The sequence below is a fragment of the Myodes glareolus genome, chromosome 7, assembly GCF_982192425.1.
Source record: "Myodes glareolus chromosome 7, mMyoGla1.1, whole genome shotgun sequence".
Taxonomy (NCBI): domain Eukaryota; kingdom Metazoa; phylum Chordata; class Mammalia; order Rodentia; family Cricetidae; genus Myodes; species Myodes glareolus.
The window spans coordinates 55,912,719-55,934,248 of record NC_142032.1 but is presented as its reverse complement, the minus strand read 5'-3'; the positions used below and the strand labels follow the sequence as shown (position 1 = coordinate 55,934,248).

The 21,530-nt window shown below is 48.3% G+C and overlaps 4 protein-coding genes and 1 long non-coding RNA gene across 10 annotated transcripts; 3 read left to right on the top strand and 2 right to left on the bottom strand.

Annotated features, from left to right (window-relative positions):
• The first annotated feature begins 3,041 nt into the window (after positions 1-3,041).
• Positions 3,042-3,681, top strand: Catsperh (catsper channel auxiliary subunit eta). Of its 3 annotated transcripts, none has more exons than XM_048458159.2 (3): positions 3,042-3,215; positions 3,317-3,384; positions 3,521-3,681. In XM_048458159.2, exons 1-3 carry the CDS (start codon positions 3,042-3,044, stop codon positions 3,621-3,623), a joined length of 345 nt encoding a protein of 114 aa, XP_048314116.1. In that variant the 3' UTR covers positions 3,624-3,681. The 3 variants fall into 3 exon arrangements, with proteins under 3 accessions (XP_048314116.1, XP_048314115.1, XP_048314114.1); XM_048458158.1 differs by having other exon boundaries at positions 3,317-3,416; XM_048458157.1 differs by having other exon boundaries at positions 3,317-3,681.
• Positions 3,114-8,178, bottom strand: Zfpl1 (zinc finger protein like 1). 4 transcript variants are annotated; one of them, XM_048458156.3, is made up of 8 exons: positions 8,023-8,178; positions 7,604-7,713; positions 7,262-7,373; positions 5,713-5,906; positions 5,526-5,598; positions 5,302-5,448; positions 4,553-4,670; positions 3,114-3,245 (listed from the first exon to the last, which is right to left on the bottom strand). In XM_048458156.3, the coding sequence occupies exons 2-8, from the start codon at positions 7,703-7,705 to the stop codon at positions 3,176-3,178; spliced, it is 816 nt and encodes a 271-aa protein (XP_048314113.2). In that variant the 5' UTR covers positions 7,706-7,713; positions 8,023-8,178; the 3' UTR covers positions 3,114-3,175. The 4 variants fall into 4 exon arrangements, with proteins under 4 accessions (XP_048314113.2, XP_048314112.2, XP_085549669.2 ...); XM_048458155.3 differs by lacking the exon at positions 3,114-3,245 and adding an exon at positions 3,652-4,105; XM_085693543.2 differs by lacking the exon at positions 3,114-3,245 and adding an exon at positions 3,652-4,105 and having other exon boundaries at positions 8,034-8,178.
• A 129-nt stretch (positions 8,179-8,307) lies between these two features.
• Positions 8,308-14,207, top strand: LOC125415695 (sororin). The gene is made up of 6 exons (XM_085693545.2): positions 8,308-8,470; positions 8,621-8,712; positions 8,796-8,861; positions 8,946-8,981; positions 12,543-12,968; positions 13,093-14,207. The coding sequence occupies exons 1-6, from the start codon at positions 8,398-8,400 to the stop codon at positions 13,171-13,173; spliced, it is 774 nt and encodes a 257-aa protein (XP_085549671.1). The 5' UTR covers positions 8,308-8,397; the 3' UTR covers positions 13,174-14,207.
• On the bottom strand, positions 14,202-16,783 carry LOC148121425 (uncharacterized). Its single transcript, XR_015738383.1, has 3 exons — positions 16,682-16,783; positions 15,763-16,129; positions 14,202-15,452 (listed from the first exon to the last, which is right to left on the bottom strand). It is a non-coding gene; the product is annotated as an uncharacterized LOC148121425 (long non-coding RNA).
• Positions 15,607-19,377, top strand: LOC146893553 (uncharacterized). The gene is made up of 5 exons (XM_087908202.1): positions 15,607-15,729; positions 16,106-16,200; positions 16,411-16,509; positions 18,768-18,834; positions 18,970-19,377. Exons 1-5 carry the CDS (start codon positions 15,658-15,660, stop codon positions 19,366-19,368), a joined length of 732 nt encoding a protein of 243 aa, XP_087764328.1. The 5' UTR covers positions 15,607-15,657; the 3' UTR covers positions 19,369-19,377.
• Positions 19,378-21,530: the final 2,153 nt, after the last annotated feature.

The following is a 21,530-nucleotide window of genomic DNA, read 5'->3' as shown; positions in this document are numbered from 1 at the left end:
TAAAGTTCCGCCTTGCGCTTCTGGAGTGAAGAGGTTTCGCTGGGCTTCTGGCTCCTGTGACTGTGTACTGCTACAAAGTGGGCGAGTCCTGGCGTCCCACTCCTGCATCCCGACAGGAAAGACTCATGGACTATGTGCCTAGATTGACTGAATGGGCATTACAAATAGGGAATATGCTTCACAGGAGGTCTACGAAGATCAAGTGTCCATTCAGTAGTCTATACTGTGGCTCTAGGGCACTGTTACCCAAAGTCCTGTGGGGTTTCTGCTCACATTCAATATGAGAACCTCTGTTCTATGGTGCTTATAGAACAGACCCTGTAAACCTGAAGTGGCTGGAGAGATGTGCTGAGTGAGGAGCTGGGATTGAGGATAATTCCTCAATTTCTGATTTAGACAAAAGACTCAGGCAATCACAGAGGCGAAGCTCTCACGAGAGGAGAGAACGAGGTCAGATTGAAATATGCTGAATTAAACAGAAGAAAGTGAGACTTTACCAGTGATGTATGTAAACTTTGCCGAGGATGGCTGCTAGGGTGGTGGTCTGCCGGGAGTCCTGTAGACCAAACACTGCCTACCATCTATTTCCATCTGTAAACCACGATTAAAAAAAATAATAGCCATGCCACACTATTAATTCCAGCACTTGGGAAGCAGAGGCAGGTAGATCTTTGAGTTGGGACCAACCTGGTCTATAGAGCAAGTTCAAGGACAGGCTCCAAAGCTAGAGAAACCCTGTCTTGAAAATAATAATAATAGCCGGGTGGTGGTGGCACACACCCTTAATTCCAGAACTTGGGAGGCAGCACTCTTGAGTTTGGGGCTAGACTGGTCTACAGATCAAGTTCCAGGAAGCCAGAGCTACACAGAGAAACCCTGTCTCCAAAAAACACAATTTTTAAATGATATTAAAATTTATGTGACATCTGATCTGTCCAGTCTCAATACATATTGTCTTTATGTGTATGTAGGTGCCTGAGGAGGCTAGAAGAGGGTGTGTCTGATACCTAAGAGCTGTAGTCACAGCTTGTGTAAGTTTCCCAACATGAATGCTGGGGCCAAACTGCGAGAGCAATACCTAGTCTTCACCACTTTCTTTTCCTTTTTGTTTGTTTGGTTTTTGAGACAGGGTTTCTCTGCTTTGGAGCCTGTTCTGGAACTCACTCTGTAGACCAAGCTGGCCTTAAACTTAGAGATCTGTCTGCCTCTGCCTCCCAAGTGTGCTGCCGTGCCCAGTGCCCATTTCTTTACCTATCGTTTATGGCTGCTCTTGTCACAGTCTAAATGGCCCACAAAACCTAAAGCATTTATTTGTTCACATGGTCTTGGACCAGAAGTATCTTGACTTCTTATTCATTGGGCTATTTAGAAACTGGATATATGAAGATTTCAGCCTATGAAGCTATAATTTAAGAAGGTGAATTTAAGCTGGAGTGATGGCTTAGCAATTAAAAGCACTTGCTCTATCTGATGACCCATGTTCCCAGGTTCACAACTGTCTGTAACTCCAATCCTGGGTGATCCAATGTCCTCTTCTGGCCTCCATGGGGAGCCAGGAACACATGTGTATGCAGACAAAATGGTCATACATACAGAAAAAATAAAATAAATTTAAAAATGAAGAAAACCACCAGGCTTTCATGGTGGTGTGTTCTTACCTAGAGTCCCAGCATCCAGGAGCAAAGGATTAGGAGGGGGTCAAAATCATCCTTAAAGTAATTTTGAGGCCAACCTAGGCTACATAATAGCTGTCTCAAAAACTAAATAAATAACAAAAAGAGCTGTCGAGATGGCTCAGCAGTCAAGACTGGATTCCTGAAAATTGTCCTATATGCACTATGCCATGTGAACACTCTAAACCCACCTACCATACACTGAAATAAATGAACTGGGCATAGGGCACACACCTGTGGACCAGGAAGGTGATTTGTGAGTTTGAGGCCAACCTGGTCTACACAATGAGTTCCAGGGTAAACCAGGGCTGCCTAGTGAGACCTTGTTTCAAACAAACAAAACCAACTCTAAGTTAATTAACATTAACTAAAGGTAATGAAATCTTTAGATTACTTGTAGTCATGCTATAAAAACACACAGGCCTTGGAAGGGCACAAACCAGCACTGCACAGAGACAAGGAGGGCAAAGCACAGGACACAGGTGACAAGAAAAGCAGCACAGACACTGTGGAACTTAGGGACAAGGCCAACTACCTAATCAGAGGGACAACTACATTTTACTGTTTTTGGTTCCCTATGAAATATGGTAGCCAGAACTGGGAGGGGTGAGGCAGATTTGTGGATCAGTTTGTAGCAATCCAGAATATCCTCTGAAGAATGGGCAGTTTAGATTCATTTCCTGTCTTTGCTCATTGAAATCTGTGGTGACAAGGGACATGAACTCCAGTGTTTCAGTTTAGTGAGCCAAAGCTTGGGATTCGGCCAATGCCTTCCCTCCATTGGGAAAGCCTTTGGCTACTCATCTACACACTAACCTGCCTAAAACCTGCTGTGGACTAGTTCGGCATGGTGGCTCGCACCTTTAAAACAGCACTCTCTATTTAAAGACACAAGGATCTCTGAGGCTAGTCTGGTCTACAGAGCAAAATCCTGGATAGCCAGGGATATGCAAAGAAATCCTGTGTTTCAAAACAAAACAAAACAAAACCCAAAACAATACAAAACAATCAAAGCCAAAAGCCTTGTTGTGGAGATAGAACATGCTCCTCCACCTTTCTGAGTCCTTGACTGTTCCCTGTACAATGTCCCCCTCTGTGGGAATACTGAGCTGCCAGGAAGTACAGAGAATAGATTGGTGTGAGCTGTTCAGCTCATTCTGCCTGCCACTCCATAATACTCAGAAACATTCTTCTGTTTGTTGGAATCAGGCTATGTTCTAGAACCTTGTCCTCTTCAATGCCTCCCTCACTCTGGAATACACTACTGTTTCTGCCAGAATACCCTAGAATGGCAGGATTTTACTGTCTCTGGACACTAACCACTTGCTCCAGTTCCTGAGCCTGATTTGAGTCCAGGCCGTGACCAGGATGAGATGGCGGGATCGAATAGCCGTATTCTTCTTCCCTCCAGGCATGATGCTCACCGTAGCTGCATTAATGCTCTTCTTCCTGCACATGGGTGTATTTGCTAGTGATGTTCACAACTTCTGTGTCAGCCACCACTACGACCGCATGAGCTTCCGATACACGGTTGTCCTGATTGTAGGTCTGGGGAGGGAGCTCAAGGGCTGGCTGGGGAAAGCAAAGGGGCTGATGAGAGTGTCTACATTAGGGGTCGCTCTCCCACTGGACCCCTCTCCCAGGTCTCCCAGGTGATCAGCATCTGCTGGGCTGCCATGGGGTCACTCTATGCAGAGATGACTAGTGACAAGTTTCTTCGCTGCTTTGCTCTGATCATCCTGAGTGAGTGGGGAGGTGTGCTTACAAGGAGGGGGAGTTTTGAAACCCTGAGAAGTGTCAAGGAGGGGACAAAACTGTTGAGCTGATGGGCTCTCTCCTCCACCCAGTACTCAATGGAGCCATGTTCTTCAACCGCATGTCCCTGGAGTTTCTGGCCATCAATTACCGAGAGGAGAACCACTGAGGCCTGGGGATTGGGGACAGGGCTGAGACGGGAGATGGAAAAAGCTGCTTCAGGTGTTTTAATAAAGTCTGTTGTTTATTTGCACCTGTCTGCTCTGTTGAGGGTTAAGTAGGAGGCTGGAGACCCAGGAACCAGCAAGTGAAGACCAAAACGACCAACAGGGCTACAGAACTGGCCTGCAGCCTCAGCCTCCAGCTGACTTGGTCCAGGGGATTGTAGTGTCTCAGGACTGAGGAAAAGGAGTAGAGAAAAGCCCCCAGGCCTCCCCGACCTTCTCTCCCCAGGACTTCGGGCCCTAAGCTGGCCCAGACAAGCATGGGCTCAGGAAGGACCTACACGGATGTGAGGGTTCATGAGTGGGTCCAGATTGGGATCACTGTCAGCTGCAGCCCGGCCGAGGCGAGACATAAGGGCAAGGAGTGCCAGGAAGCCCAGGAGCCCCAGCAGGAGCAGGAGCCCTGCCCGTTGGAGCAGAGTCAGTGGCCGCTTCCGGGACCCAGCCCTGCTCCTGAGAGGAATGAGCAAAAGTCAGACGAGGCCCTAGAACCCTGCCCTGGCACAGAGAGAAGTCTTAGCCACTATCTTTGGGCCTTAATTTCCTTATCTGTGCAGTGGGAATGATCACCCCTGTTCCCCATTGGCCATCATCTGGGGTTATTATGAAGCTTGAACCAGTAACACACAAATTGTCCTGGAAGTCTGAACATGAGGGAGACTAATAAAAATCAGGTGGCATCACAGCAGGAAGGGGTCTCAGAGCCCAAGTTCAAACCTCCTGTAAGAGGAAAGGGCACAACCCTGGAAAGGACATGCGTGGTAGGCCTGCCTGCCAGTCAGGACCTCATTATGGCCATGGCCCTGGATGCTGCCAGTGCCCAGAACAAGCCTACTGTCATCAAATTGTCCATCATGGGTCGTTTCCTTTCTGACACTTATCCTGCATGTCTCCATATACCTGAGAAGTTGGGCTAGCCAGCCCAGAGCAGGCCGACGGCGGTATTTGTCATCATCACAATCTCCATGGAGTCCTGCTGTTCGGTCGTCATCCCGGGTGTCATATACCTTCCTTGGGGCTATAGGGATAGAAACACCAGCATGAACAGGCTCAGAGAAACTGGCCCTGTGGCATGCGTGGAGGTGGGACAAAGACTCTCCTGCCCTCCCAACCTCGTGGAAGTGGGACAAAGACTCTCCTGCCCTCCCAACCTAACAGAGCATCTTGTGCTGTGGAACAATGGTCTTTTATCCTGTCACTTGTATTATTTTTAATAAAATGCTGATTGGCCAGTAGCCAGGCAGGAAGTATAGGTGGGGCAATGAGAATTCTGGGAAGAGGGAAGTTTCAGTCTGCAGTCGTCACCCAGACAAAGAGCAAGCAAGATGTGATTGCCTTGCCAAAAAAAGTACCAAGCCACATGGTTAACACAGACAAGTATTATGGACTAATATAAGTTATAAGAATTAATAAGAAGCCTGACCTAATAGGCCAATCAGTTTATAATTAATGCAGACCTCTGTGTGTTTCTTTGGAACTAAATAGATGTGGAACTTGGTGAGATGGAAAACCTTAGTCAACAATCCTGGAAATTGTGGGGAGGTAATATCTGTCCTTGGAGTGAGAAAGAGCCATTCCACACGGGGCTCTTGCCACACAAATCACCCATACTTTTCCATTCTCTTGACTGTGGAAATTCCCCAGCTCACCATGTGTCAGGGCCTCAGTACCACCCATGTGTATGACGGTGTGCTGCTCGGGATGGCTTGGGGAAGAAGTGGGGTGGGGAACCTGGCTGTAGAAAGCTGGAGCAACAGACGTGCTGTCTATCTCTTCTTGCACAGGGGGGTTGGTAGCTGTGGATAGAGAAAGAACTGTCAGTAGAGCAGGGAGGCAAGGCCCACCCAGACAGCAGATGGAGGCCACCACTTACCATTGAAGCTGGACCAGTCAGAGAAGTCTGAGGAATTGAGGGGCTCAGGCTCTGGGCTTACCACCTCATCGATCTGGAGAAAGGAATCTAAGTTAGCAACCTGGCTACTCCTGCTGCTCACCCATCCAATCTGGCTCAGGTGGGGGTCAGGGCAAACAGATGACCAGATAGGCTGAGGGACTCTCACCAGAGGAAGGCCCAGTCCTGCCCGGGCCCAGTTGACCGTGGCCAGCTTCTCTCTCAGTGCTGAAGCCACAGGGCCAGCTAGGTTGGCTGGGGGGAAGATGGGGCCATTACAGCTGGGGCACTGGTAACCAGCAGGAGCCGTGTTTCGTGGTAGCTGGGCAGCTCGTTCGTTGATGCAGGCCCAGTGGAAGAGATCTTAGGACCCATGAAATAAGAAGGAAAAGCATGATAAAGGCAACTCTGGGCTCTTAGCCTAGGCCTAGCAATGCCCCCCACCCTGCCCCTGCCAACTCATTGTAGGAATGAATGGGCATATGTGTGGATACCCAGGGCCATTCTTTTTTCTCTTCACCCCTGGTCTCTAAGGCTTCATTCAGCCTTCTTGTGAATACCATTGTACTAAATCACAGTAGATTAGACTTGGTAAGGAGAAGGTGTGGCTGGGAGGAAAATGCCATCTACCCTATCAAGAGTCTTCTCTGGGCCTGGAGGGATGGCTCAGCCGTTAAAGGCTAGGCTCACAACCAAAAATATAAGAGTTCGGTTCCCAGCACCCACGGCTGTCCCTCCAGGTACCTTTAAAAAAAAATAAAATAAATAAAAAAAAAGAGTCTTCTCTGGGCCTGAACTTATCACACTCCTTGGGCTCCCTAGCACTTGGGAGGTGGAGGCAGGAGGAACAAGAGGTCAAGGTCAGCCCCATGAGAGTCCAGACTCACAAAACAAAACAAAACACTACATACAAGAATACTTCCAGGAAAGCTTCCAGATATACACACACAGATTCATGCATATATCCAGCAGCTCAAATATACATGTACTTATAAAAATATAAGCAAATCGAAGAACCATTCCCTCAACCTACACTGGATGTCACTCATGTAAGATATACACATTTGTACATTCATGTCAGCTGATACTAAGAATCCATCACCCTCATGTCACCATGCATTCTACGGTACATGTGTTCATAAACATTCATGTCATCATGCATTCTACAGTACATGTGTTCACATACATTCATGTCATCATGCATTCTACGGTACATGTGTTTATATACATTCATGTCATCACGGTACATGTGTTCATATACATTCATTATTCACTAACTCTCCCATGAGAAAGTACGCCTTTTTATGAGTATACACACAGTTTCATAGGAAAACCATGTAAAGCTGCTCCCTCTGCACCAGCATCTTGAAGGACTTAAGCTGAGGCTTTTACACTAGGTTGTGGCTACTGACTCCCTCTAACTGTAACATGGGAGGCGCTTCCTCTCTGTTCAGTCTTGGAGTCAGTAACGTTCCTGAACAATGAATCTTGCTCACAGTCATCTCCAGCTCTTGAAGACTGGCAGACCAGCGAGGGAAGAAAGAAAAAGGCTTGCCTAGGCTTACAAAGCAGGGAAGCACCTAACAGAATCGGGATCTGAGGCTCCAGCCACCAGGTTTGAGGGGCTCACTGTCTTGCTGCTAGAAGGCTGCTGGCAGACCAGTCTCCAAGCTGGATCCCGGAGCTGCCCAGACCCCTTCCCAGTGCCCAAGCCTCACCATAGCAGACAAGACGGGTCGTCTCTCGACTGGCCAGGGGTGTGTTGCACAGGCGGCAATTGGGGTTGTAGTCACTATCTTGTAGCCACTGCAAGTAGGACTGCACGATGCACTGGAGTGGGACAGAGATGTCACAACTGGTGTCCAGGTTCCTGCCTTGTTTTTCTGTTTAGCCAGTGAGCATGAACTGAATACCTACTGAAGGCCCAGTAGAGAGAACTATAACCAAGTCCTTGTCCTTGGGTAGCTTACAATCTAGCTAGAGTACCTCATGGATTTGGAAGGAGCCCATCTTGTCTTCCCACCCAGTGCCCTGTTCAGCCACTGCTCCAAACGACCCACCTTGGCGTGATTGGCTACTAGACAGTGCTCGCAGACGTTGACTCGGTGTTCAAAACAAAACAGGTTTGTCACCTTCCTCTTGGGACACTTGCAAAGTCCCATGATCGATCCTAGGGAGACGGTCTGAGTTAGCAGGAAACCAGGTTCTGATGACTGCCACTTTGTTCTCACCAATCCAGTTCGTTTCTTTTTTTAAATCCCCCAGACCCGTTCCACACCAGTCCAAACGGCTTCAGTACGGGAAAGGCCACGCCCCCCTATACAGACCTTACTAAAGGCGACCCCTCATTCCGTCACGACCCAGCCCCTAGGCGGACTTCTCCATCAAGAACCCCAAAATCACCAACCCCGCCCCCAAAACCCCACCCCCTCTTGGCCCCGCCCCCATCAGGCAGACCCCATTCTGGGTCTCAGAGAACCTCCGCGATACCGGTCGCGACGAGTTGCGAAGGGTGGTGGGAAGCGCGGAAGATCGGAGACTGCGTTGACCCACTCCGGTAGCTGAAGCTCTGCTCCCTTCGGCTCCGGCCGCTCTGATTATCCCTCCGCTGCCACGTCTCTTCCGGGTGCGGCGCACACTGATGACGCCACAGCGCTCCCAGGCCACGCCTCGGCTTTACGCAAGACGTAAACCTTTGACTACAAAGAGGTTGTCCAAGGGCCGGCCTTCTTCTTGCGTCACTTCCGCTTCCTTCCTCTTTAGGCGGGTAATTTGAACGTTTGCGGACACAAGCTTCCCGGTTGGCGCGAGCGTAAGTTGGCAGCCGCGGCGGAGACTGAACCGGATCGTGGACATGTCGGAGCGGCGAACGCGGTCCGGAGGGGCCGCCCAGCGGCCGGGTGAGCGGAGGGCGCGCGAGAGCTACGGTAAGGCCACGTCGTTTGGGGAACGAAGCTTAGCTCCCCTTGGAAGACGCCCGCTTTTCCGAACTCGTCAAGCATCTTGTTTCGTTTGATTGTTGTCTTATTTTAACTCGAACCAAGTTTTGCTTATCCTTAAACATGTTTCCTTTCCAGGAGTCAGGACTCCACTTACTAAGTCTTCTAAGAGGTCCCAGCGGAAATCTGGCTCAGATCTTCCAAACATCCTTCCTGAAATTTGGCCGAAGGTACGATTCGAATTCCTCAGGTTCTGACCAAGAGGGCTTTGAATTAATGTAAAGCTTATGGTAATCTCTCGTCCCCTTTTCAGACACCTCATGCGGCTCCGGTCAGAAAGCCAATCGTCTTGAAGAAGATCGTGGCTCACGCAGTAGAGGTGAGGAACCGAGAGAGGGATTTGGGAGTGAGATGTCAAAACTGGGCTTAGCTGTTGATTGACGGGTTGATGTTATCCCTACAGGTCCCATCTGTCCACACGCTTCGAAGGAGTCCTAGGGTGAGTTCAGTTCCATCTCCTTATTTGTGTGGGATCCAGTTTACCTTAGAAATAAGGGTACAGCCAGGTGGTGGCGGTGCAGGCCATTATCACAGCACTTGGGAAGCAGAGTCCAGTCTGGTCTACAGAGTGAGTTCCAGGACAGGCTCCAAAGCTACACAGAGAAACCTTGTCTCGAAAAAAAAGAAAGAAAGAAAGAAGCGAGGGAGGAAGGAAGGAAGGTTAGAGGAAGGTTAGACATACTACATATTAAGCACTATTTGTACCCAGGCAGCTGAGAACAATTTGCCTCTTGCGACCTTCATGAATTTTCACCTTAGGTCTCACTGTGTAACCTGTTATCCTGAATTGGAAGTTGCTAAAGACCAGGCTGGTGTCAAACTTGAAGATCCAACTGCCTCAGTCTCCTTTCTTGTTTGTTTTGTTTTTGTTTTGTTTTGAGACAGGGTTTCTCTGTAGCCCTGGTTGTCCAGGAATTCACCCTATAGACCAGGCTTGGCCCTAAGAGTTCTGCCTGCCTCTGCCCCCCGAGTGCTAGAATTAAAGGCATCGGCCACCACCGCTGGACTATAATTCAACTTTTAAAGAAAATAGTGAAAATGCTCTAAAAATGAGCCAGGCAGTGGTGGTGCACACCTTTAATCCCAGCACTTGGGAAGCAGAGGCAGGTGGATCTCTATGAGTTCGAGGCAAACCTGGTCTACAGGGTGAGTTCCAGGACAGCCAGAGGCGAACCAAAAAACAAACCAAAAAAAAAAAACAAAAAACAAAAAACACTGAGTTATGCCCTAACCACAGGTCTTCTATAAACCATTTTGCATTGGTGGCACACATCTTTAAACCCAGAACTCTAGGTTTAAAGGTCTTTGGGTTCCAGGACAGCCAGGACTACATAAAAAATACTATCTTGAAAAACAAACAAAAAAATCTGTTTTGCTTTCATTGTTTATTAATGGTTATAGAATGAGTTATGTTTGGAGTCTGCAAAGATGGCTCTGGTTGCCAGGAAGTGGTAGCATGAGCCTTTAACTTCAGCACTCTGAAGGAAGAGGCAAGTGTATCTCTGAGTTCAAATATAAAAGATGAGTTATATGTATGTGCTTTTGTAATTTTGGCAGAACTTTTAAAGACTTTGGTTGTTTGCCCAAGAACACCTTTTGTTTTTGTTTTGAGATTGTGTTTCCTATAGCCAAGTCTGGCCTTGAACTTAGTATGTGGTTAAGGCTGGTTTTGAATTCCTGTTCCTCGAGTGCTGTAATTACAGGTGTGCACCAGTTACCAGTATACCCAATGATATTTTGCTCTTTGAGCAATGTTTTGTTTCTGTGTTTGTCTAGTTGACTTGGTACTCAAGGCTATCTTCCTTCCTAAGCCCCAGAGTGCTGGAATTATAGACGTGAGCCATAGTCCCCAGTTTGGATTTGTTATTCTTTTTGGTTTTTTGAGACAGGATTTCTCTGTAGCTTTGGGGCCTGTCCTGGAACTAGCTCTTGTAGACCAGGCTGGCCTCGAACTCACCTCCTGAGTGCTGAGATTTCTTATTCTGTTGTGTGGTGCTGGAGGTCAATCCCGGGATAGTGCACATGCTAAGCAGGTGCCCTGCTACCAAGACAACCCAGCCAGCTTTTAACTGAGGTACTGACAGAGTAAAACTGGAATGTAACAGAAAGATTTCTCTGGAGGTATGTGAGTGATTTCATTGGAGTCCTAGGACCAAGGGAGAGAGCCTTGAGTTAAGATGGTGAGGGCTCAACTAAGATATGACTGTATAAATGCCCTCTCACACTTCCCAGAGAGCTTCCTGACTACTAATTCACTGACACATTTCTCTGGAAATATCTATATCAACATCTGATAGGATACTCATTTACACATTTGATATCTTCCCCTCTCTAAACATAACTACCGTGAAAGTGGGTCTACATAGAGAGACTCTGTCTCAAAAAATAAAATCTGAGTGGCTTTGTGGATGCAGACAATGGGGATACAATAGTCCGGTGGTCCCACTTCTTTGTTTTCAAGTTAACTTTCTCTATGTAGCTATGGCTGTTCAGAAACTCGATCTAGACCAAACTGGTCTCAGTTCACAAAGATCGCCTGCCTCTGCTTTCAAGTGCTAATTGAAGGCATGTGCCACCACACCCAGCTGAAATGTTCCTTGGGGACTCTCCTTCCTTGTATTAGTGCATGAGTGTCATTGGATTTGTTCTTTTATTAGGTCTTGGCCTCCAGAAAACTAGGTACCAAGTTCATGTTCATTAGTTCAGTGACCCTCCAGTGTGCAAGGTTCTGCTGTACCTTGGGCGTTGACACAATCAGCTAGATAGCTGGTGACCCCGATCCTCAAGAAACTTCCCCCATCTGGGTGGCCTGACTGAGTTAACTAGTCACAGGCCAACTGTTACTATATAATAGAGATAGCTATATTGCTGTACTAGAAGTAAAAAGGGTATTGTAGCAGAATGGCTGCAAATGAAAGTCTGGGCTAATCTGAATCCCAGGTGAAGGACAGCCTTCCTGAGGAGGACCTGTTTAAACTGAAAGTGGGGGGGTATAGTAACCAACACATGAGCCTCAAGTACATGTCAGGTTAAGTTTTTTGCTGAACAGCTTTGCTGTGGCTCCATTGGCCTTGGGTCAAAGCCTTTATGGTAGCCTATGTGTACAGAGGTGGTATCGCAGTGTACCAAGTGTTAGGATTAAAGGTGTGCACCACCACTGCCCGTCTTGTTTTGCTTTTTAAACATGGCCACCCCCAGTTTTCCGTCTTGTGTTTTCAGTGCTGCAGTGGAGGCACTGATGCCAATGCTGCTTTCGTTTTCCCTGATAGATTCCCAGTGCCCAAAACATTCCCTGGTGTAGGGCAGGTCACCAGTATAGAGGTTTATTCGTCAAGTGAACATTTTAGAAAACTCTTTAGCAGCTATGTGGCGATGACTCATAGAGGGTGAGATTGGATGCGTGAATGCAGGCAAAACAGTGAGGAGGCCATCAAGCCAGTATTGTTATGCTGGGACTTACTGTCAGCTGGAGATGGTGGCGCTATGCCAGGTACGTTGACTGTGGCAGCAAGTATAGCAAATGTAATGAATCTTGTCATGTGTGCAGCTTCTCAGGAGCAACGATGCTTCTCTTCTCAGCAATGGGGTAGACCCCAGGGTTTGTGCATTATGAGCATGTGCTCCATGACTGTGTTCATTGCTCAAAATCTGTCCTGAGTTGGGTGGTGGTGGCGCACGCCTTTAATCCCAGCACTCGCTAGGCAGAGGCAGATGGATCTCTGTGTTTGAAGCCAGCCTGGTCTACAGAGTGAGTTCCAGGACAGCTAGGACTGTTTCACAGAGAAACCCTGTATTAGCAGGGGCGGGGCAGGAGGGAGACACGACACTATCCTAGACTAGGGGTAGAGCTCCTCAGCACAGCGGTTGCCTAACATACACAAGGCCCTGTGTCCCATCCCCAACACCGTAAAATACACAAGAAACAAAACTGTCTTCTGGGCAGTCTTTCCCTTCCTGAATCCCCTAGCTGACAAGGGTTCTCTCTCCTGTCCCGATACAGATCTCTTTTATCTTGGAAAAAGAAAACAGCCCTCCTCTCAAGGTCCCTACTAAGGAAGACCTCTTCAAGACTTGCAGTGTCCCTGGTACCCCCACCAGCACCCCAGTGCTGTACGCTCAGAACGTTGACTCTAACTCCGGGGAGGGAGACCTGGACACCAGAGACTTGCAAATGTCCCAGAAAGTCAGACGATCATACAGTCGGCTGGAGAGCCTCAGTTCTGCCTCAACCTCCACTCCTGGCCGCCGGTCCTTCTTTGGCTTTGAGGGACCTGAAGACTTGCCTGGAGTCTCACCTGTTGTGTGTTCAAAGTTAACTGAAGTCCCAAAAGTACCTGTGAAGCCCTGGGTTCCAGACACAACCCTTCCTGGTATCTCTCCTCCAGTGGTGAAAGAGAAGCGAAAGAAGAAGGTGCCAGAGATCCTGGTGAGTAAAGGGCAGGGTCTCTCCTACAGGTGCACTGTACAGGCAGGGAGTATGTGGGCCAGGAATCAGCTCTGGCTGACATGACTGCCTTCCCCGCTCATGTGCCCTCATTTCTTTCCACCAGAAATCGGAGCTGGATGAGTGGGCTATGGCCATGAATGCTGAGTTTGAAGCTGCTGAACAGTTTGATCTTCTGATTGAATGAGATAAAGTGGGGGTACCCCCAGCCAGGCTCTCACCTCTCTCTCGTGCATATTGCCCTTGAGTAGAATAGGACTTGTAAGGTCCTCTTTATTGGCCTTATTATCCAGAAAGGTGTTGCTGGCCCCTTGTTATATTGTGATTAGTTAACCTGGGCAGTCCACCTCCACAGTGTTGGAGATGAGAAGCCACTTCTGCTTTGAGTCCGTACTGTCAGAAACGGGTTCAGCCGTGTGCTCTCTCATGTTGCCCTCTGGTGACTTGGAGTCTGGCCACCAACCAGTAAAGGCGTTCTATAGAGTCTAATAGGGAACTCACGGGCTGGGGAGCTGGACATGGAGTCTGGGGTATGAAAAAGGCAAAAGGAGTCATAGTTGGGTTTTTGTTTTTAACACATATGACTATTACATAGGAACTGTTCGTGTCTGTGTTCTGCTGTTAGCACATTGGTGAACGAGGTACCGATGCTTAGGGCACAGTGGGCATACTTCATGGTGGGGGCTCCGGATGCCACCAACTCAAAGTTTCTGGTCTCTCTTTGATCATCCTTTCCTCACCCACATCTCTTTCTTTCAAATGAGCTGCAGTCTCAGCTCTAGGATGTGGTTTTCTGCAACTACGCTTAGAACTACACTCATGATCCAGACAGCTGCAACACTGAAGGCTGTGAGCTTAACTATTACACTCTCACATGAGACCATTCCGAGGGGGTTACTGGGAATTAAAATGCGAGTCTCGTGGTCTCTCTCTGCGGAAATGTCTCCTGCCTACCACTCCTCTCTGGTAGAAGATACGGTTTCAAAGGCCATTGGACTTTTGCAAGTTCATGGGAGGAGAAGCTGTGGGGAATGAGAACTGTAAGCAAGCACACTTACACCAGGATGGTTTTGGGTGGAGCACACCTGAAGAATTTGTCCTTGCTAGTTCTGCTGGACCCTGCTGATTGCTACCATTACTGCAAACCTGTCTGCCTTTGTGGAACTAATGTGCAACCCAAAGGGAAAGATTTAATGTAAATAAACTTTTCAATAGTTTTTACCTGTTTGTAAACTGTGTTCTTTCTATTTGCTCAAAAAGACAGAGCTGCTGGTGTGAGTCCTGAATGCCAGGGCTGCTCCTCCTCCAGCCTGACTTTCCTCTAATGACTGACTGATCCCTGTTCCTCTGAGCTTGGGCTTCTTGGAATGAAGGCCCAAGCCTCCCTATCCCAGGAGGGAAGACTTGGATCTGGTCGGGCTGCTAAGTCCTCTTTCCCAGGGAAGGTATATGAAATTGGCCACACTCCAGCCCTGTTCCTCTTTTCCAAAAGCTCCATCCAGCGTAGGAGCCTGTGGCTCGGGTATAACAGCCCCTCCAAGATGCTGCCCAGCAGCTGGGCTGTAATCACCCCTGAGCAGCAGACCAAAGATGTGATTGCTAAGACTGGTGTGTGCAGATGTGAGTATTCCAGCTCATCCTCTGGTGAAATCTAAGCCGTTACATTTTCTCTATACCATCTCAGCTAGACTGGCCAACAAGACCCCATCCGCCTCTCACCCCTTCCCTGGTTCTAGGGCTGCAGATACAGGGCATCACATCTAACCTTAAGGTGTGGGCGGGGTCTGAACTCAGGTCCCCGTGCTCACACAGCAAGCACTATGCACTGGGTCCTCTCCTTTGCCTACACCATCATGCTGCAGACTCGTAGTGCATCTAAATATCATTGCAATTTAAGACTGGCCACAACTTTGGGGTTGTAATTGGATTTACACCCTGCAGATGGCCTGGCCGTGGAATCCTGAGATGACTGTAGGTACAAACCTTTGTTAGATAAGGCTAACAACCCAGGCTTGTTCCTTGACATCAAAGGTAGAAGAACTGGCTCCTGAGAGCCATCTTCTGACCTCCAAATGAAGACCATGCACAGATGCACAGTGGCAATAAACTTTCCAAAAAACTGAAAGTTGTATGTATTGATCACTTTTCTCCTCGTGTGACAAGACACCTAACAAAAAAACGGCTCAAATAAGGAAGGGTCATCTTGACTCACAGCTTGAGGATGTGGTCCAACGCGGTGGGGAAGTCATGGCAACAGGAGTCTAAGGAGTCTGGTCACGGCCTTTGCATTCACGCTGCAGGGCCAGATGAACGCCAGTGCTCAGTTCTCTTTCTGTTTTTCATTCTGACTAGGACCCCAGAAGCCCCTGGAATGGTGGCAGCCATATCTAGGATGGGTCTTCCTCAATTTACCCAACGTAGGAATTTCTTCAGCAGTATACCAGGAGTTGTGTCTCCTAGGTGATTCTAGATCGTCAAGGTGACAGTATTAACCATCAACACTGGGCATCCTGTATTGTATTTGCTGAGGGCTTTACCATCTGGGCTGGACCATGGTCTGGCAACACTAGCTTGGGGGTTCTGGGGGAAGCGAGTCACCAAGCAGGTCTGTCTCCCTCAGTCTCCCACAGGCAAATTGAGTGCCCATCCCAAGCAGGCCTTGAGAGCAACAATGCAGCCTGCTAAGCCAGAGCCAGAGCCACAGCTAGAAGAAACTGGGGACTCCAGGGAGCCCAGCGTGGAGGTGACAGCAAGCCCTGGGAGCTCCCTCACTTACTGCTGATCCTAAGACAGAAGTCAAGGGAGAGAGGTGGGCTACAGAAATTCTTCCTTAGCCTGGGCCAAGACCTGTAGTCCCGATCCTCAAATTCCTCCCTCTTGCTGCAGCCTTTAGCTGCTGGACCATCTCGGGTTCTTCTCCAGCCGGGTCTCCTAGGAGAAAACTCTCATTGGCCTTGTCCTTTCCACTGCTTCCTCTCCATAAGCTGCGGGGGCGGGGGCACAGAGACCAAATCCCTGTAAAGCAGAGAGCTGGAAAGGGCCAGGAGGGGAGGGAGGACTAGACCTGTGGGTTGGAAGCCTCATGTCACTTCAGTCACCGAGGCACCTTCTCTGCAAAGCCATCTTCGGGGCCAAGGGTGGACCTGCAATCGGAGCCCACTGTCACATTCCTGTCCACACTCCTGAACACTCCTGAGCCCAAAGATGCTGAATCGTAAGGCTGCCTGCGTGGGTGTGTTTCTGTGAGTGGGTGGGTATTACCTGGGGGAGGGGGAGGACAACCCCCCCATCTATTCACACCTGTGCCAGGTTTAAGCTTTGGGCTGAACCACAGGAAGGCCCACACATGACTGATGGAGCTGGGTTTCAGTCTGGGAACTAACAACTGGCCTTCAGGCCCTGAGGGCTGCTCTCACCTCCCCAGGGACACTGAGACACTGGAGAACCGGTTCCTGGGTCAGGAAGACTGGGGCCCTAAGCGGGCTTCAAGGGAGATACAGAATTTGCAGAGGGACTGCCAGAGGTGAGCTTCAGGGACATGTGGGGTGAAGTTTGCAGGACAGGATTGTGAAGCTAGCTCTGGTTTTGGCTGGTACTGTGGCTTCGGGTACCTTGCCCTGAATCCCCTGCCTGTGTTCTCTTTTGTCTTTATTCTGTCCCACTTCAGATAACCTCCTTGCCAGCAGGGCCCTCACCTCCCAAGCAGAAGTGTCCTACAGGATCAGGAACTGTCCCACTGGTTAGTGACCACAGCCTTGGCTGAGTGGCAGGAGTCTAGTATGTTGAGGATTCTTACCTTTAGCTGTCAAGGAACGATATAGGTAGCTGGCTGTGAAGGGTTCCGTTCTGTGATGTCAGCCAGCGGAGCCTGGGGTTTGCTCAATTCTGCCTGGTAACAGAGATCCTGGGGTGGAAATGATGCCTCTCCTCCAGGGTTTCCTGCCTTTAACCATGGATCTGAGCAATCCAGGTTCCCACTCACACGCTGCTGGCACCGAGCTCTTAGGCAGAACTGATCCATAAACCAACCTGCTGGCATAAAGTCCTGAACTAGTCTGACACAGCTCAAAGAGATGGCCAGTCTTCTGCCCTGCTCCATAGAGACCTCAGAGGACTCTTGGCCCAGCCCAAGTGATGAGCAGCCTGCCTCTTGCTAAAGAAGAGTTGGGTGTGAGCACACAACTGCAACCCCAGCATTTGGAGGTGGAAGCAAGAAGACCAGGGGTTCAACAACATCCTCTCTAGAAGAATATTAGGCCAGCCTGGGCTACATGAGACCATGATATGAATAAATAACAAATAAGAGTTGAGGATGTAGCTAAGCTGGTTGACCTTTTGCCTTTCAGGAAGCTAGTATCATATAAACTAAGCAAGGTGGTGCAAGCCCTAATCTCAGCAGGTGGGGTGGAAGTAGAAGGTCAAGAGTTCAAGGTCATCCTTGTCTCTACAGTAAGCTAGAAGCTAGCCTGGTGATGTGAGAGTCTGGCAAAATTAATTAATTACTTAAAGTGAAACAAAAATCATTGCCGGCCAGTGGTGGCACACACCTTTAATCCTACCACTTAGGAGGCAGAAGCAGGTGGATCTCAGTGAGTTCAAGGCCAGCCTGGTCTACAAAGTGAGTTCCAGGGCAGCTACAACTGTTATACAGAGAAACCCTGTCAATAAATAAATAAATAAATAAATAAATAAATAAATAAATAACTAGAAGGACCTGGAGAGTAGCTCAGCAGTTAAGAACACACTGCTATTGCAGAGAACCCAGGTGTAGATTCCAGCATCCACACAGACGCTCACAACTGTATATAACTCTAGTCCCAGGGGGTCGTCGTGACAGCTTCTGGCCTCTGAGGGCCCCAGGCACAGGATCAGGCAAAGCATTCATAATATAAACTAGAAATGAGCAAAAGTAAAAATAAATTGGGGGGGGGAGTTTGAGACAGGGTTTCATTCTCTAGCCTTGGTTATCCTGGAACTCACAGAGATCCACCTGCCTCCACCTCCTGAGTGCTAGGATTAAAGGCCTGAGCCACCACCACCCAGTAGAAATAAATAGATCTTATAGAAAATGCTGGGTGGCTTAAGGGATGGCTCAGTGGTTAAGAGTACTACTGACTGCTCTTCCAGAGGACCTGGGCCCAATTGTCCGTAACTTCCAGGGCACGTAACACACTCAACACCAGTGCACATATTTTTTTTTAATTTTTTTAAAGATTTTTTAATTTATTATTTATGTACACAGTGTTCAGCCTCCATATATGCCTGCAGGTCAGAAGAGGTCACCAGATCTCATTACAGATGGTTGTGAGCCACCATGTGGGTTGCTGAGAAATTAACTCAGGATCTCTGGAGGAGCAGTCAGTGCTTTTAACCTCTGAGCCATCTCTCCAGCCCTGCACATAAATTTTTTAAAGTAAATAAATAAATAAATGAGAAAGCTGGGCGTGGTGGCCCATACCTTTCAATCCCAGCACCAGGAGGCTGAGGCAGGCAGTTCTCTGTGTGTTTGAATCCAGTCTTGTGAGTTCCAGGCCAGCCAGGGCTACATAATGAGACCCTGTCTCTACAACAACCAAAAAAAGATAAAAACAAAAACCAAAAAAGAAAGAAAAGGCAGCTGATGCAGGTTATATGAAAGGAACAGTTCCTTCTGCGATGGTGATGTGGGCAAGTTCAGCCTCCCGAGGAGGCTCCAGCTAACAGAGCTGATGCAGGAAGTCTGTGTATGGGAGGGGTGACTGGGAAGAGAACTTGGGCTCAGGTGCCTGTCCTTTACCCTAGGCTTCAGGAGGCGTTGAACGTTAACCAAAAGGACAACCTGGCCCTTGAAGAGAAGCTGCAAAACCTGGTGAGCCCCTCAGCCCCAGAGTCAAGCTTTTGCCTTGGCTCCTCCCTGCCCCCAGCCTCACCCCTTTGCTCCTGGGGCTGAAGGTAGTCCTGCTAGCCAGCCACTCACCTCAGGCCCTGCAACCCTTTGTCTCAGGCTACCTCAGTGTACGAGGACCTGGAGGGAACTCTGCTCACTCTAAAGGACTCTAGACTCACCCAGGAGACAGCTGAAGAGGAAGCAGAGGACACCCAGGAGAAAGCAGAGGACACCCAAGAGGAAGCAGAGGTCACTCAGGAGGAAGCAGGGGTCACCAGGGAGGAAGCAGAGAACACCCAGGACACCTTGGCTCTTGAACAACTGAAGAGGGCTTCTGCCCAGCGCTTCTCCCTTGAACCTCCCATATCGTTGCCAGCAGCTACCCTGTTCCCAGAAGATAGTGTTTCACAGGAACAGCAATCAGCCCTGGCCAGCCCTAAAGGCAGAGAATGGATACTTCCTCAGGAGTCTGTTGTCAACCCCTCTCTAAGCCCCAGCAATAAAGATCCCCACTGAGTTGCAGAACCAAGCATCCATGAGTCTGGCACTTGGGTGGGTAGAATCCAGCACTCCAAGGAGAGCCGGGTCCTGCCTTCAGACTCACTCAAGGAATGTTCTGGGGTAGGTTCAGGGAGGATAGGGTGTCTAAGGTCAGGAAGGGTTTCTTCCCACCTGTGACCTCTGACAAGCCACCACTCCTGTAGGTCATGGGGAGGAAGCAGAAAGACAGTGGAAACTCCCTAGCGCCTGGAGATGCATTTAGATCTGGGCTCTGGCTGCTAGAGGGCTTTGCCTCTCGGTATTTGTCCAGCCTGGGCGACCACTATCTCTGAAGGGAGAGACACAAAATGTGTGTCTGTGCGAGCGCGCGCGTGTGAAGTCCCAGACTCCAATGCTGGACTGGGGATGGGGTGTGACTTAATGAGTGACACTCTTTCACACAAGCGGGAGGACCCAAGTACGAATCCCCAGAATCCACAAAACAGTGGGATGCATATGAGTGGCTATACTCCCAGCACTGAGGAGAAACGGAAGGTGGAGACAGAAGAACCCAGAGCTCCCAGGCAGCTGACCTGGCCTGTATGGGGGAAAGAAAAGATAACCTTTATAAACTCACACCATGACTGCTCCATGGCGTGGTTAAGGGAGAAGGTTTTGTAGATTTTGTTTGTTTGGTTTTCTTTTTTCTTTTTTTTCCGAGACAGGATTTCTCTGAGTAAACAGCCCTAGCTTGTCCTGGAACTCACTTTGTAGACCAGGCTGGCCTCAAATTTACAGAGATCTACCTGCCTCTGCCTCCCGAGTACTGGGATTAAAGGGGTGCACCACCACTGCCCGGCTAAAGGAGAGGTTTTTACTGTGGAAATGAGAGAGAGAAAACAGTCAGAGACATTAACAAGAGTCCAGAGCAGAGAAAAAAGTTAACTGAACACGGTCAGTAGACTGGGCTTGATCAGGGCTTTCTTTCTTTTTTCTTTCTGGTTTTTTTGAGTTACCTCTTTTTTAAAATTTTATTGATATTTATTGAGCTCTACATTTTTCTCTGCTTCCCTCCTGCCTCTCCCCTCCCCCCTTTAATCATCCCCCAAGGTCCCCATAATCCCAATTTACTCAGGAGATCTTGTCTTTTTCTACTTTCTACTTCCCATGTAGATTATGTAAGTCTCTCTTAGTGTCCTCATTATTGTCTACTACTCTGAGATTGTGGTTTGTAGGCTGGCTTTCTTTGCTTTATGTTTAAAAACCACCTATGAGTGAGTACATGTGATAATTGTCTTTCTGTGTCTGGGTTACCTCACTCAAAATAATGTTTTCTAGCTTCATCCATTTTCCTGCAAAATTCAAGCTGTTGTTATTTTTTTCTGCTGTGTAGTACTCTGTGTGTAAATGTACCACATTTTCCTTATCCATTCTTCGGTCAAGGAGCATTTAGGTTGTTTCCAGGTTCTGGCTATGACAAACAATGCTGCTATGAACATAGTTGAGCACATGTCCTTGTGGCAAGATTGAGCATCCTTTGAATATATACCCAAAAGTGGTATTACTGGGTCTTGAGGAAGGTTGTTTCCTAATTTTCTGAGAGATCACCACACTGACATCCAAAGGGGTTGTACCAGCTTGCATTCCCACCAGCAATGCAGAAGTGTTCCCTTTTCCCCACAACCTCTCCAATATAACTGTCATCAGTGTTTTTTATCTTGGCCATTCTTACAGGTGTAAGATAGAATCTCAGAGTTGTTTTGATCTGCATTTCTCTGATGACTAAGGATGTTGAACATTTCCTTAAGTGTCTTTCAGCCATTTTAGATTCCTCTGTTGAGAGTTCTCTGTTTAGATCTGTACTCCATTTTTTTTACTGGATTATGTGATCTTTTGGTGTCCAATTTCTTGAGTTTTTTGTATATTTTGGAGATCAGACCTCTGCCTGATATGGGGTCAGTGAAGATCTTTTCCAATTCTGTAGACTGTCGTTTTGCCTTGTTGACCGTGTCCTTTGCTTTACAGAAGTTTTTCAGTTTCAGGAGGTCCCATTTATTAATTGTTTCTCTCAATGTCTGTGCTGCTGGGGTTATATTTAGGAAGTGGTTCCCTGTGTCAATGCATTCAAGTGTACTTCCAACTTTCTCTTCTATAAGGTTCAGTGTGGCTGGCTTTATGTTGAGGTCTTTGATCCATTT